The 13,871-nt window shown below is 41.9% G+C and overlaps 1 protein-coding gene across 3 annotated transcripts in view; it reads left to right on the top strand.

Annotated features, from left to right (window-relative positions):
• The window catches only part of CPLANE1 (ciliogenesis and planar polarity effector complex subunit 1), a 137,240-nt gene extending 125,033 nt beyond the window's left edge, over positions 1 to 12,207 (top strand). For 2 of the 3 annotated variants that reach the window (XM_078066653.1, XM_078066651.1), the window contains 8 exons: positions 534 to 699; positions 2,773 to 2,831; positions 3,293 to 3,460; positions 4,211 to 4,323; positions 7,669 to 7,758; positions 9,486 to 9,569; positions 10,607 to 10,782; positions 11,222 to 12,207. In XM_078066653.1, the coding sequence (XP_077922779.1) occupies positions 534 to 699; positions 2,773 to 2,831; positions 3,293 to 3,460; positions 4,211 to 4,323; positions 7,669 to 7,758; positions 9,486 to 9,569; positions 10,607 to 10,782; positions 11,222 to 11,389 (1,024 nt within the window). In that variant the 3' untranslated portion in view covers positions 11,390 to 12,207. The remainder of the gene's footprint in view (positions 1 to 533; positions 700 to 2,772; positions 2,832 to 3,292; positions 3,461 to 4,210; positions 4,324 to 7,668; positions 7,759 to 9,485; positions 9,570 to 10,606; positions 10,783 to 11,221) is intronic. The other variant, XM_078066652.1, reaches the window with a different exon arrangement.
• Positions 12,208 to 13,871: the final 1,664 nt, after the last annotated feature.

Raw genomic sequence — 13,871 nt, 5'->3', positions numbered from 1 at the left:
GGAGCCAATTGTATTAAATGTTATAGAGAAGTCCAGTAGGATGAAGAGGCTGTTGGTGAGCTTTGCTTTGCTTTCCTTTTCTTTCTTTTCCTTTCCTTTCCTTTCTTTTTTTCTTGTTGGTGAGCTTTTTTTTTGTTTTTTCTTTTTAATCTCTTTTTATTTTATTATTTTATTATGTTATGTTAGTCACCATACAGTACATCATTAGTTTTTGATGTAGTGGTTGATGAGCTTTCTGAGATCATTTTCAGTGGATTTCAGGGAACAGGTTGGTGCAAGTCGATAGAGACATGAATGTATACGACTTTTTGAGAATGGGAAAAATCTTTCCAAACAGGGGCGTCTGGCCGGCTTAGTCGGTGGCACGTGTGACTCTTGATCTCAGGGTTTTGAGTTCAAGCCCCATGTTGGGTGTAGAAATTACTTTACAAAAATCTTTTAAAAAAATCCCTTTCTAAATAAACAGTATTTAGTTTACTTAGATCCATAAAAAATGTAAAATCAAGTGATGACCTGTCTGTTAAATTTCTCAGAATTCAGCATTCTTCTGGTAGACGAACACAAAGAACTGAGAAGGAAAGAAGAGAAATTCAGGTGTGGATGAAAAGAAAACGCAAGGAAAGAATGGCAGAGTACTTAAACCAGCTGGCGGAGAAGAGAGGGCAAGAACATGACCCTTTCTGCCCGAGGAGCAATCCAGTAAGTGTGCAATATCAGGGGCAATGGGCAGTGGGATAGCACTGAATACGTGCAGTGTTTCCCTGGCAAATATTCAAGAAAAGGATTGACGTAATTTGGATGCATTTTTTATTAGACAGAAATGTCACCATTTTACTTGTCAGAAAATGTTAATTACCTTAACAAAACATAGGGTATTCTACAAACCATGTTCTGTTGAACTATCTTAAATACTTTTTCTTCCCCAGGCTAATTATGGCTCTCGCTGATTTTAACCAAGTGAAGAGACTGAGTGATTGGTGACCAGTTGGAGCTGTTCCCTTAATTTTCAGTGAGAGTCAGTGGCAGTTGAACAACTGACTGTGTGTAGTAAAGCCATTTAAAAAAATAATTTTGTATCCACAAGTTATCTACAAAAAATAGAGTATGGTTCAGTCAGGTCCCAAGGGCACAGTGGCATGTGTGCGTGTGTGAGACACGTGTGCGTGTGTGTGCACGCGTGTGCATGTGTGTCAGCTGCCCTTTAAACTGTCCACATTTATGCACTGAGCCCTGACCGTGGGCATCACCGTGGCTGGTCAGAAGCAGTTTTCTTCAGAAGGTGAAATAAAGCAATGTTACTTTGATATCACGTTACTATAAAAATTGCATTTGAATTATACTTAGTTTATCTTTTACTTTGTAATTGGAAATAAAATACAATAGTACTTAATTTTTTTCGACATCGTTAGAGGAACATGTTCTATAAAAGTGAATTTTCCAGATATGGCTGTCACATTTAAGCACCAAATGGTGCAAAAGTAGGTGAACTAGTACATAAATTGCATACTTTACTTAACTTGTGTCTAGAGAAAGTATGTTGGTGTTAATATAACTTTTTTTTAAGAGAGAGAGAGCATGTGCTCGCGTATATACACACGAGTGGGAGGGAGGGGCAGAGGGAGAGGGAGAGAATCCTAAGACCCTGAGATCATGACCTGAGCCAGAATCAAGAGGTGGAGGCTTAACCGACTGAGCCACCCGGGTGCCCTGATGTTAATACAACGTTGTGTGGAGAGTGTTAAGGACCCGGTAATGACCATCAAGGCTGCTGAGGCACCTGACTAGAAGCTTCAAGTGCATGTGTTTATGTATGTGCTCCTCCCCCCCCAGGCGGGGGGTTCTGATATCGGCCTCTCTGTCAACCAAGCAAATACCCCAGATAGTTAGAATTGTGTCCAAATTTAGAACAAATTAACTCTGAGGGCACTGGGATTACTTGGTTCTTTGACTTTGTGACTGTTCCTTCACAACTGCAAGCACCTGTTTATTTTTAGCTTCTATTTAGGTGAAGGTATGGGATTAGTGAGGGGTTAATGTGATTAAAAATTTCATTTGAATTTATATCAGAAATTAATAAGACCTTTAATTTGTCACTCACTGCTTCCATGTAGGACCTACAGAGTGCATGCACTTCTGTGTGCACATTTTTATATACAAAATTGTGTGTAAAAGGACTTGACTTCATTCGTAACTCAATAGTAACTCTTAATATTCTGGAATAAGACACTTGCTAGTTTGCCTCCTGGTGCATAAGTTTTGAGGAGTTTTCAAGTCGCAGTGAACATACTACATTAGGTGACTGGTAGACATTTTAAAACATCAAAATGATAGCTTTAGAGGTCTGACTTCTTTCTGCTTTATCAAGCACACTGTTAGTGAGATTAATCACAAGACTGAGTATGAAGTGTATGTGTCTTCATCCTTAAAATGTTTCCCATTTTAAATGCAGCTGACACTATATGTTAATTAATTGAATTTAAATTAAAATAAATGCAGCTGTTAAGGTTCTCTCTTGAGAAAATACATGAATTTAGCATTCTACTTATTAAACTAGTTTTTAATTACATGATGCTTTAACATTTTCGTGTTTGGTGCTTGGGATAGGAAGCTTCATCAAATATGACAGTGTTTTGCACTGTTTCCTGAATAGCAAAAATATGTTTTAACCTCCTATTAAAATTGATTAGTGGAATTTTCATGTTTTCCATGGATCACAAGGGCTTAATTATTTGAACTGAACCATAATGGAGTAACTGGGTATTTCTCATGCAGTTTTACATGACTTCACGGGAAATCAGGCTGAGACAGAAGATGAAGAACGAGAAGGACAGGTGAGCTGGGTAGCTGGACCCCCAGCACGCTCTCCAGTTTGCACACCTGAGGCACAGACAATGCCTGAGGAACTCTAGTCTTCACAGTAGCCCCTTTTTGTCCATAAACAGAAAATTATGAGAGATAACTGCAAGGAAAATAGACTCTACTAGGCTTTTTAGGAATTTGCTTTCAAATATCATTTATTCCATTGAATTTTCATGATTTTTATTTCTGCTATTGCCCTCCCTCTCCCAATCCAGATATGTATGTGCATTTTGGAAAATACCCAAAGGGCCATAACTACAGGTACCTTTACTAATTTCCACCTAATCGATTTCAGAAATCTGAAACATGAATTTGCATTTGAAAAGCATTGGAAAAAACAAATGCTAGGCGATCTTCAAACATTACGTTCCCTCTAGAGGTATGAACTGAAAATGACTCTTTTATTAAATGTTGTTTAATTCTTTGTCTGAAGATTGCTACTCTCTGACCACTATAGTCGGCGGATCTCACAAGCATATAGTCTGATGAATGAACTGTTATCTGAATCAGTACAACTACCAACAACTGCCCAGAAAGCCTTGCCTAACAAACCCAGAACTGCTCACATTTCCCGAGAGCAACACTCTCTTTCTCCAAGAAGGTAAGACAGAGTTTGGCATGTTGTTCAGCAAGATTATGTCAGGCCTGATAAGAATTTAGTGCTTTTGTCACCCAAGTTCAGTGTATTTGCATCTACCCTGCTCAGAAATAAGAAAATCAAGAAAAACATGGTCCCATAATTACGACGTCTTTATAAGTTTATAGAATCACCAAGGAAAAAGATAACAATGTCATTATATCTCTAAGATATGACAAAGCACTTTGGCATACCTAATACAATTTTGATACCCGTTCAATTCCATTTCCTCCTTTTCTGTAATCTGCCACGTAACTGTTCTCCCTGTTTCTCCCCTTGGCTCTACTCTTACAGAAACAGTCCTCACCAGCTTATCACTTCTTCTCTGTCTCTTCTCAACACAAACCCACATGTAATCAGATCACTTGTGTGTGTATAATTTGGGGTCTACTCAAAATACCAGAGACTCCCTTGAATCTTTTCTAATATAAAGCAGGGTATTAAATACATAAATAACTGCCAAATACATAGATAATTTGAAATGGACAGATAACCAAAACCAATTTCTTTGAAAGAAACAAGTGAAGTTTAAGGTGTGAGACATGAAGAATAATTTGTTGAGAATTGTTATAACACGAAATGTATCACTAAGGTACAGAATAAGCAATGTCAAGTGAATGTATTAATCTGAGCTAGAATTTGGGTCTTTTGAAATGTAGTTCATTACTGATACGAGATTCTAGGAATATAATAATTATGTAATTTCTACTTTAGAGAGAATCAATATGGTCACAATATTCCAATAAATCAACCTGGAAAATTCAAATATATATCCAGACCAAGTTACATCCGAAAGGGGAAACCTCAAGGCCCTCCTTGGTCACGTGGTAAGACTTTAAGCTTTTTTTAAATTGTAAATTTTGTATAATTTGGACCTCCTTGTCTCCAGAGTTGGTTTTCATTAGTAAAATGAAATCTTAGTGAAAAGCAGTTCTCATTCCAGCAGAATACAAGTTGCAGGATTGATAAAGACTTACCTATGCTGGGATTTTGTTTGTTCTATTGCTTTGAAATAGGAAGACTCCAGAAATCTTAAACAAATGGCCTTTTTATAATAAAACTTGAACAGTCAATATTTAGGTAAGACTTATTTGGGAATCTGTTTCTTTTGTGTGTCTGGCTAAAGAGGTAGGCATTTTTACAGATCAAGTTCTTATAGATGTCAGGATGGACTTAGATAGATAGGTATCAGGATATCACAGAAGAGGAATACTATGAGGCTCATATTGAAATACCATGTTTTTACCTTTTGAACATCCTTTTCCACATTTGAAGATATAATATCTGTTATTTATTGCTAGCCTTCCTTTAGTTAATTTTGCCATATTTGGGTTTTGATTGCCAGAGTAAAACATACTTATTTTGTGAAATGATTACACATTAAAAATATATAATCATAGGGACGCCTGGGTGGCTCAGGCGGTTGAGTATCTGGCTTTTTTTGTTTAAGATTTTATTTATTTGAGAGAGAGAGAGCACAGAGGGAGAAGGAGAAGCGGACTCCCCACTGAGCAGGGAGCCCGACACGGGGCTCGATTCCAGGATCCTGGGATCATGACCTGAGCCGAAGGCAGACGCTTAATGACTGAGCCACCCAGGCGCCCCAGGTGTCTGGCTTTTTTATTTTGGCTCAGGTCATGATCTCAGGGTCATGATATTGAGCCTCACATCAGGCTCTGCACTCAGTGTGGAGTCTACTTGGGGTTCTCCCTCTGCTCCTCCCCCTGCTCGCACTCTCTCTCTAAAAATAAAGAAAATCTTTAAAAAATGTATAATCATAGTTAATATGTGGTATAAATGCAGACAGCTTTTAGCTGTATAAAAACTAACGTGCCAGGTTCTGGTTACACTCTTTAGTTACAAATGTTCCCATTTTACAGATGAGAAAACCCAGGCAGAGAAAGTTGAAATAACTGCCTAAGATCAGATAGCTCGGAAGTAGCAGAGCTGGGATTTAAACTCAGTCTGGGTCTAGAGGCTACACACTTAGAACCTACGCTTTATTATGCTGCCTCAATTTAGAAAATTGAAATTTCCATAAATTCCAGTCCTCTTAATAAAACTTCATAGTTTAACTCTTGCTCTTGATTAACAAATTACAATAAGAAAACAGTGCTCTTTTTAAACTAAGATTTCAAAATAGTAACCATGTTTTCTTTTTTTAATTTTTATTTTACATTTGCCAAAGTTAAAGAAATACCAAAGTTAAAGAAATACCAAAAATTGGAAGGATTTTAAACTTGAATCCACAGTTTCTTAATATCAGATGGAAAAGTCTTGGATTCTGTGGAAATGTGTCTTTGTCTTGGGTCTGTCCAGTGTCAGGCCTGCATGGTTACGCTGCACTCGCCTGGGCTGAGGCCTCGGCCCTTCTTTGGTCGGCTCCCTGCCCTTGCTGGACTGTCCTCGAAGAGGTGCTCCTGCACGCTGGGTTCAGAAGCCCTCAGGGACCCCCACCCCACACAGACCAGTCCAGAGCTCATCTCCGGCCTTCGGGGCAGCCTCCCCCTCTGCCTTCTTAGACCCCTTCCCCCATCTCACAGGTGCTGCGAGCCAGCTTGCTTTCCAGCCACAGGCTGTGCTTGGCACCCCTCTCTCCCCTCAAAAGTCTCCCTCACCTTGAATGCCTCACCTCTGTGTTTTGGAAGCCATCCCTCATCTTAATTCTTCAGTTCTTCTAAACTGATGTAATGAATTTTAAATTGGGGCCAATACTTAACTGGCCTGGTGGTTGTATCAGCGACAACTGTCTCAGCTGCCTTTGCTGCCATTTATTTGTGTCCTCTGGCCGCCTGGTCACGTTTGTGAGTCTGAGGCGTTGCTGCCACAGGTCTCATGTAGTCACTGGTAAACTTGTCCCACTTTTGTCCCATGCTAGACTAAATCTTTTGAAGGTAGCAACACTGTCTTCTCTATCTGGTATACCACTCACATTGAACAAATGAGATTATTGAATACTTGGATACGTGAAAAAAATGGCTGTTTAGCTTTTCTGACTAAAAATAGCTATTTATAAACTACTGTTCAGGGATATTAGTGGGTGGGTATTGTTGTATTCATACTATGTCCGAGAAGACCACCGTGTAACTCGCCATCATCCCAGCTCACCTGTCCCTTAGCTTCCCCAGAAGCGGAGAGACAAAGGCAACTGGAGGGGCCGGTGACCATGCTGGCTTCTGTCCAGGTTGCGCCTCGGTGTGACCTAGATCTACCACCCCTAGAACCCAGCGTTTCCCCTGGCTACATTCCGAGGCTTCAGGTCCCCCAGGATTGTGGGGCAGTGGGAGAAATGCAGGCATGGTGGATCCCAGGCCCTCCCCTAGTCGGTGACGCAGATCCCCGGGGCCCACGTGAGGCAGGTCAGTCAGTGCAGATGGGGAAGTGAGGACTCACCAAGACTTTTAAGTTCACTGCAGCTCGTTTGTAAAAGAAGAGTTTTTCTGAAGATGCTTATGCGTCTGACTATATGTTGTTGTCTGTCTTGTAAAGCAGTGTGTCGTTTCTGGCAAATATCTCCAGCCCCGATTACAGGCTATTATACTTAGAGATCTCCCTGCCTTTTTTTTTTTTTTGGCTTGTTTTATGTTTAGTTCTATCAAAAACAATATAAAGGCTATATGATAAGTAACTGAGAGGCCTCAAAAACATAAAAAAATGTTCCAGCCTTTCGAATCATCCAGGCCTACATTCATATCCCAACTCTGCTGCTTACTTGGTGCCCTCAATTATGTTATTTAAAACCTAACTCATAGGGGTGTTGAAGGTAAAAAGTAAAACTTTTGCATAACATAAATAATAAATGGTGGTTATTAATCCTGGAATTTAAGAAATCTTAGTGAATCATTCTTTTGATAACATCTAACCTGGCATTCTGTCAAGGTGTTTCCTGCTAATAGGCGTATGTGGCTGGCTTTTCCAGTTGCCCAAGAGGTTGTCAAGGCACATTGCCAGTTTGAGAAAGGACCGTGGTCCTGCTATGAGGATACCAAGTTTCAAAGTAGAGCTTTCCCTTCCTGCATCTGCACTTTTGTTTTGCTTTCTTGGTTCAAATCAACCACCATATATTGGGCCCCCTCCTAATCAGTAGTTTCTGTCTTCAAAGAATGTACAGTACGGTAGTGAAACGTCATGGCCGCATACAGAAGGTTAAAGAAGTTTGCCTGTTTCTACAGGAACTGCTCCTCCTGCCGTACAGAGTAAAGGTGCTGGAGCCAAAGCGGCAGTAAGAGCGGCTGTGCCATCTCCAGTTACCTTCCAAAAAGGTAAGGGAGAAATAGAGAATAACTTTATTTCTTCAACTTAAATTTTTAAAAATCGTAAGACCCTCTTAGAAATTTCAAATACAGATTTCAGAATGAAGGGTATGGCGGTGTGGTAGAGTGGTTTAGGGATCAGGCTGCGGAGTTAGCTCTTTAGAATCCTAGTTCACCACTTACTCTCTAGCTCTGGGCAAATTCCTAACCCATTTGTGTAAGCCTCAACTTTCTCACCTGCAAACTCCAGATTATTAGAGTGAGAGCATATATTATGGGCTTAGCAGAGTACTGAACATAAACACAAGTATTCAGAGGGGGCCGTTGTCACAGAGTCATGCAGCACACAGACCCTTCAGTTTGGGGATTCTAAATTAGCTGTGCTCTGATCAACTAGAGAGTGAAATGGTCATGATCTTAATGCCTAAGAATTCAGATCTAGCCCTGGCCCACCCTTTGCCCCGTGTTACTCTTCACCATTTAAAAAGCACGTTCACATGATTCTCCCGTGAGCTCTCCGTAACGGCCCTGGTAGATAGACAGGGCACCTGTGATCCCCGTCTTCCTGCTGAAGCCAGGGAGGCTTAGGGGATTGATGCTTGATGCCGAGCATTGTATTAACACTGCCTGTGCATGATCTCACTTAATCCTCACATTAACTGAGTGAGCTCTATGGCATTATCCTGATTTACAGAAAGAACTACATTTTGGTAGGGACAACGACGCAAACACTGATTATATGTAATATAAAAATGATGAGAAACATGAATGAGTCTATTCCTACCCTCAGGCCTCTCTCCAGTGCCACCATCTTCCAGTTCACCGCCTCTCTCTTCAGCTGCGTCTGCTCTTTAACCTGTCAGGTTTTACTGCTGATGGCTGTATTTCCTAGAAACTCTCTTTGGTTCTTTTTCCATGGTTTTCCCCCACTCAATGCCTTAAAACCCAAGGCTGTAATTACTAGGATCAGTTTGAGTGCTAGAAGCATCATTTCCTGTGCTTTTAATTGTATAATCCCAGACTTTTTTTTTCTTTCAAAGTCTCCATTTTAATCTTTTATAAAGTGTTTTCTAGTTTAGAGTACCCCAAAGCTATTTTATTATTTTCTAAACAAATATCTAGCAATGTTCGTTTAACAGATAAAATACCCCAAAATACAGTGTTGCCCCTGAAAATAGCTGAAATTCTGTGTACACTGATATTATATTTATGAAAGCTCCAGAGATCCAGGGTTTTGCGAAGTGAATTATGATCCAGCGTGAGGCCTTGCCCATAGAAAGGCGAACAGAAGTACTTCTTTCATTGTCCAGGGGTAGCCCTGCCTGTAATAGGATGAAATTAAATATGACTCCAAGTTTCTAGCTTGGCTGTGGGTCTAGAGTATGGCCCAGGATCAGACACAGGAGGGGCAAGCGGAGGAACAGGGTTTTCTTCTGGGGGTGGAACAGGGAATGGATTCAGTTTTGCTGTTCAGTTTCAGATTCCTCAGGCAGGACTCCATAGACACTGTTTGGCAGTATGCTTCATAAAGAAACGGGGGCGGTGGCCACTGTCCTGCTTCGAGGGAAGCTGCTGTACTTGCCGGCCTAGTTTCCACAGTGGGGTTTCTTCCTGATGTATCACTGACCTTTTACCTTAGAACGCGTCCACTGTCCACACTGGGGCACGAACGCCCAGACTTGAAAAGCTTTGCACATGCTCAGTTTCGCAGCATTGTTTTCATACTGTATTTTAAGATTGGCTATCCCGAACAAAGCCTGGAGAAATGCACTCCGATCTGAAGAGAAGAAAATTACAAGGCCATCCCTGCAGGAAGCAAGGTGAGAGAAAGCCAGACAGCTTCCCAAGGTGTGTGCCTTCCCCACAGGCAAAGGTTCATCCTAAAGTGCAGGACCGTTCACCTTAGTTTCTTAATTTTGGTGATGATTTTGTCATTCTTTTTAGATTGCAGTAATTATGTTCATTTGATGAGTATCGAAGTCTGGTTACCAAATTAACTGTGGCGGAAGTGGGGCTGGGATTAGTTGGTGGTTACAGCTGTTCTGCCCTTTCACAGCCTGAACACCTGGGGCAGCCGCCTCAGCTCCCCGGCCCCACGAGTTTCCGTCTGCTCTGGAGAAGGCCTGCCCTCGTGGTTATCTTACTGCTTAACCACTTGGTGGTTTCTCTCTTTCTGTTTTACTGGCTGTTTTCTTTTTCTTTCTTTTTTAAAGATTTTATTTATTTGACAGAGAGAGAGAGAGAGCACAAGCAGGGGGAACAGCAGGTAGAGGGAGAGGGAGAAGCAGACCCCCCACTGAGCAAGGAGCCTGATGCGGGGCTCGATCCCAGGAGCCTGGGATCATGACCTCAGCTGAAGGCAGACGCTTAATGACTGAGCCACCCAGGCGTCCCGAGCTGGCTGTTTTCTTTTTCGCCACAGTGTTTGTTCACCGAACTTTGCAGCTGGGACTTCTCCACAGTTCTGTTACGTCTGCGGCCTCTCCGCCCTGGACTCTCTTGTCCTACAGGTTACTGTTCTTTTTAAAATGAAGAGATGGCCAGAATTCAGTTTCCTTCTATTACACTGACAGGGCAGAAATTGTTAAAACCATATCTAAACCTTGTGATTCGATTATTCGGTAAGGGGCCCCTGGCTGGCTCAATTGGTGGAGTGTGTGACTCCTGATCTCCGGGTTGTGAGTTCGAGCCCCCTGTTGAGTACAGAGATTTCTTAAAAATAAATCTTAAAAAAAAAACAAAACTTTAAATATTAGGTAGAATGTGACTGTCTTGGATTTGATGATAAAAGTCAGAATAAACAAACAAGCTTATAAATGAATCAGTCCCCTGTAGCTTTGTCCTTTTCCCTTGAAAGGTTCTGGTGCTCCATGTCGTCTGCAGTGTACAAAAAATCACATTAGTGCTGAGCTTTCACCTCGATCAAAGCAGGTGTGTATAGAGTACGAGAGAGAGGAGACCATGGTGAGTCCCTGGATGGTACCGTCACACATCCAAACAATTCTTCATGAGAGTCATAGTTCCCTTCTACAAGTAAGTGTTATTCCAGATTTCAGTCTGCCTAGTGACTTCTCTGTGTTATCCAGTTGTTGTTGCTTATTGTTTTCTGTGGGATGTGGAGATCCTGCAAGATTGAAGTAGTAATTCAAAGCGTCTACACTTTTGGCTTAGTACTCTAGCATTTATCTTTCAGAATTTTCCTTGAATTTGTATTTTCCTTTCAACTAAAGAATAACAAAGAACAGATAATTGTATTATGAGTATAAAAATCCATTGTGTCCATTCTTCAGATCTGGTTGTGTCAGATGATGTTCAGGCCATTGTCCGTCCAGATGTGCTGGGCAACCACCGCCCTGGTTTGCTTCACCAGTTGGTGGATGAGCAACTCTAGAATCTTTGGAAAGCTTAGTTCATGTTACATTTACTTTTTCTCAGGCTCAGACACAACTTACTGCCTTTCTTACTTTGATAGGACTTGTCAGCAGCTGAAGAAGAGCTAGAGCCTCCTTTCCATGGCACGGACGGCATGTCTGAGAGCACCGGCAGCATCCTCAGCAAGCTTGACTGGAATGCCGTTGAAGACATGGTGGCCAGCGTGGAGGACAAGAGTCTGTCTGTCCACTGGGCCTTGGATCTGTAAGACCCGAGTATCATTCTGTTGCCAAACAAAGGCCGGCGCTTCAGTGACAGTAGTTCTGAAAAACTGGTGTGTTTGAAAGAGAAAAGCAGTGAAGGAAGCAATGTGAATATACACCTGCAGCCATATTATTACCCAGATTAGCCATTTCAAGAGGGAAAATAAACACTTCTCAATAATTTTGCCTTCATGGGTAAAGGGTTGTTTAACTATAGATCTGTGATATGCTTTTGCATTTGATCTATCTTTAGACACAGTTTTTTAAATGATGAAAAAATGAAAAGTACCTTTCAAGTCAAGTTTACATAATATTTAAGTTACTTTCAAATAAAAATCTTCTGTTTCGTCTCCTTCTTTACTACCCCCTGAGTTTTGAGAAACAACCTTATATGGATAAACCTGATGGAAAAATTGAGAAGAAAGTCACAGTCTCACGCTGAGATTCGATAATGAACTCCATTTTAGAGCACAGCCTAAAATTCACCTGGGCCGGCCTGGCCCCTGAGTGAAAAGAAACCAACCACCTTCCACCTGTCCTGTGCCCTGCAGCCTGCGAAGCCTTGGGGAAAGAACCAGGGAAGAGCCCTTTGAATGGGAAATAGGACTCCTGACTCCAGGGGCTCGTGTTAACTTTGTAAAGACCATGGTGCAGAAACCTGGGTAGTTTCTGGTGTTGCCCCCAAATAATGTCATCATTTTGGAGATGATAATTTTAATGAGAAGAAACTAAAAACCTTCACTCATTTGTCAATTTTTGGTGTAGTATCAAAGAATACTATTGTCTGAAAAAGCTATTAAATATGCCTCCTTTTCCAACTGCATACCTGTGTGGGGCCAGATTGTTTTCATGTCCTTCAGCCAGAACAACATCCTGCAACAGGCTGAGTGCAGAAGCACGTATGAGAATTCCGCCAGACATTCAAGAGATTTGTAAGACTACAGAACAGTGCCACTCTTCTCACTAAGTTTTGTTTTGGAAAATAGTTGCTTTTGTAAATATGTGTTACAAACATTGAATGGGAGGTGCCTGGGTGGCTCAGTTGGTTAAGTGTCTGACTCTTGATTTTGACTCAGGTCATGATCTCAGGGTCGTGAGATCGAGCCCCATGCTGGGCTCCACAATGGGCATGGAGCCTGCTTAAGATTCTCCCTCTGCACGGGCGCCTGGGTGGCTCCGTCGTTAAGCATCTGCCTTCCTCAGGTCATGATCCCGGGGTCCTGGGATCGAGCCCCGCATCGGGCTCCATGCTCAGCAGGAAGCCTGCTTCTCCCTCTCCCACTCCCCCTGCTTGTGTTCCTTCTCTCACTGTGTCTCTGTCAAATAAATAAAATCTTTAAAAAAAAAAAAAGATTCTCCCTCTGCCCTCTGTGTGCATGCACGTGTGTGTGAGCGCTTGTGCGCATTCTCTCTCCCTAAAAATAAACGAATGGGTCACCGTAATTAAAAATATTTAAACACTTTTCTCAGTTTTAATTTGTAGCATGATAAATACTCACAGATATACCCACATACACAAAAGCTCTTTAGGACCCTCAGTAATTTTTATGAGTATAAAGAGTTTGAGAACTGCTTTAGGACTAACAATGTGCGCCCTTAACTTACCAACCCGACAGTTCACACCACTTCAGAAATAAAGGAGTTTTACAATAGTATAATCCCTTTTACCTGCCGGCTCCTGTTCTGATTTAAACATTCAGTTGTCTTTTAAGACAATTATCATTTCCAGTGCTTTTCATTTCTTCCTGTAGATCAAATTTCTATCTAGTTTCCCTTCAGCCTGAAGATCATTAGCATTTCTTATAGTACAGATCTTCTGGCAATTCTTTCAGGTTTCATTGACAGAATTCTAGATTTTACCCTCATTATTGAAGGGTATTTTTTTGTAGCCCTTATTCTAGGGCAAGATCTTTACTTCTAAGATGGGCCTTTATGGTGTCTAGACTGGAGGCCTGGAGTATTACTGAGGTGCTGCTAGCAAGGTGTCTCCACTCCAGCTGGGCCGGGCCTCCCTCATCCCCCAGCAGAGCTCCACCTCTGCTGTCTGTCGGCTCTCGACCTCGTAGTGAGTACTTCTGGTACGCCTCAGGTACTCTCCTACTGATACGAGCAGCTCAACCCTCTCCGCACACGGGCTTCTGGGGATCCTCTCTGTGCAGCTTCCTTCTCTCTGTTGCCCTCCCTGCAGATTCCAGCCACTGTGACGACCCTGAACCCTGCTCTCTACCTCTTCAGCTTCGTAGGGCCACAGTGGCGTGCTTGGACTCTAGCTCATTATGTTGGAGTCATCAGAATAATACCCTTAAGTAGACAGCGAGGCATTCATGAGACTTACCCATGAGTTTCCCTTCTCTCCACGATCACTGTTTTGTGCTGCACGTTGCCCAATGTCTGACAGCTCTATGGCTGAGACAGGCAAACTAGTCGGCGGTTACTCTGTCATGGGTGGAAGTAGAAGTCGTCTCTTGGGGAACATCGGTATAGTCA

This window comes from Halichoerus grypus, chromosome 2 (assembly GCF_964656455.1).
Source record: "Halichoerus grypus chromosome 2, mHalGry1.hap1.1, whole genome shotgun sequence".
Classification (NCBI taxonomy): Eukaryota; Metazoa; Chordata; class Mammalia; order Carnivora; family Phocidae; genus Halichoerus; species Halichoerus grypus.
Note: the sequence above shows the minus strand (reverse complement) of the source record. Positions and strands in the feature narration are given on the sequence as shown.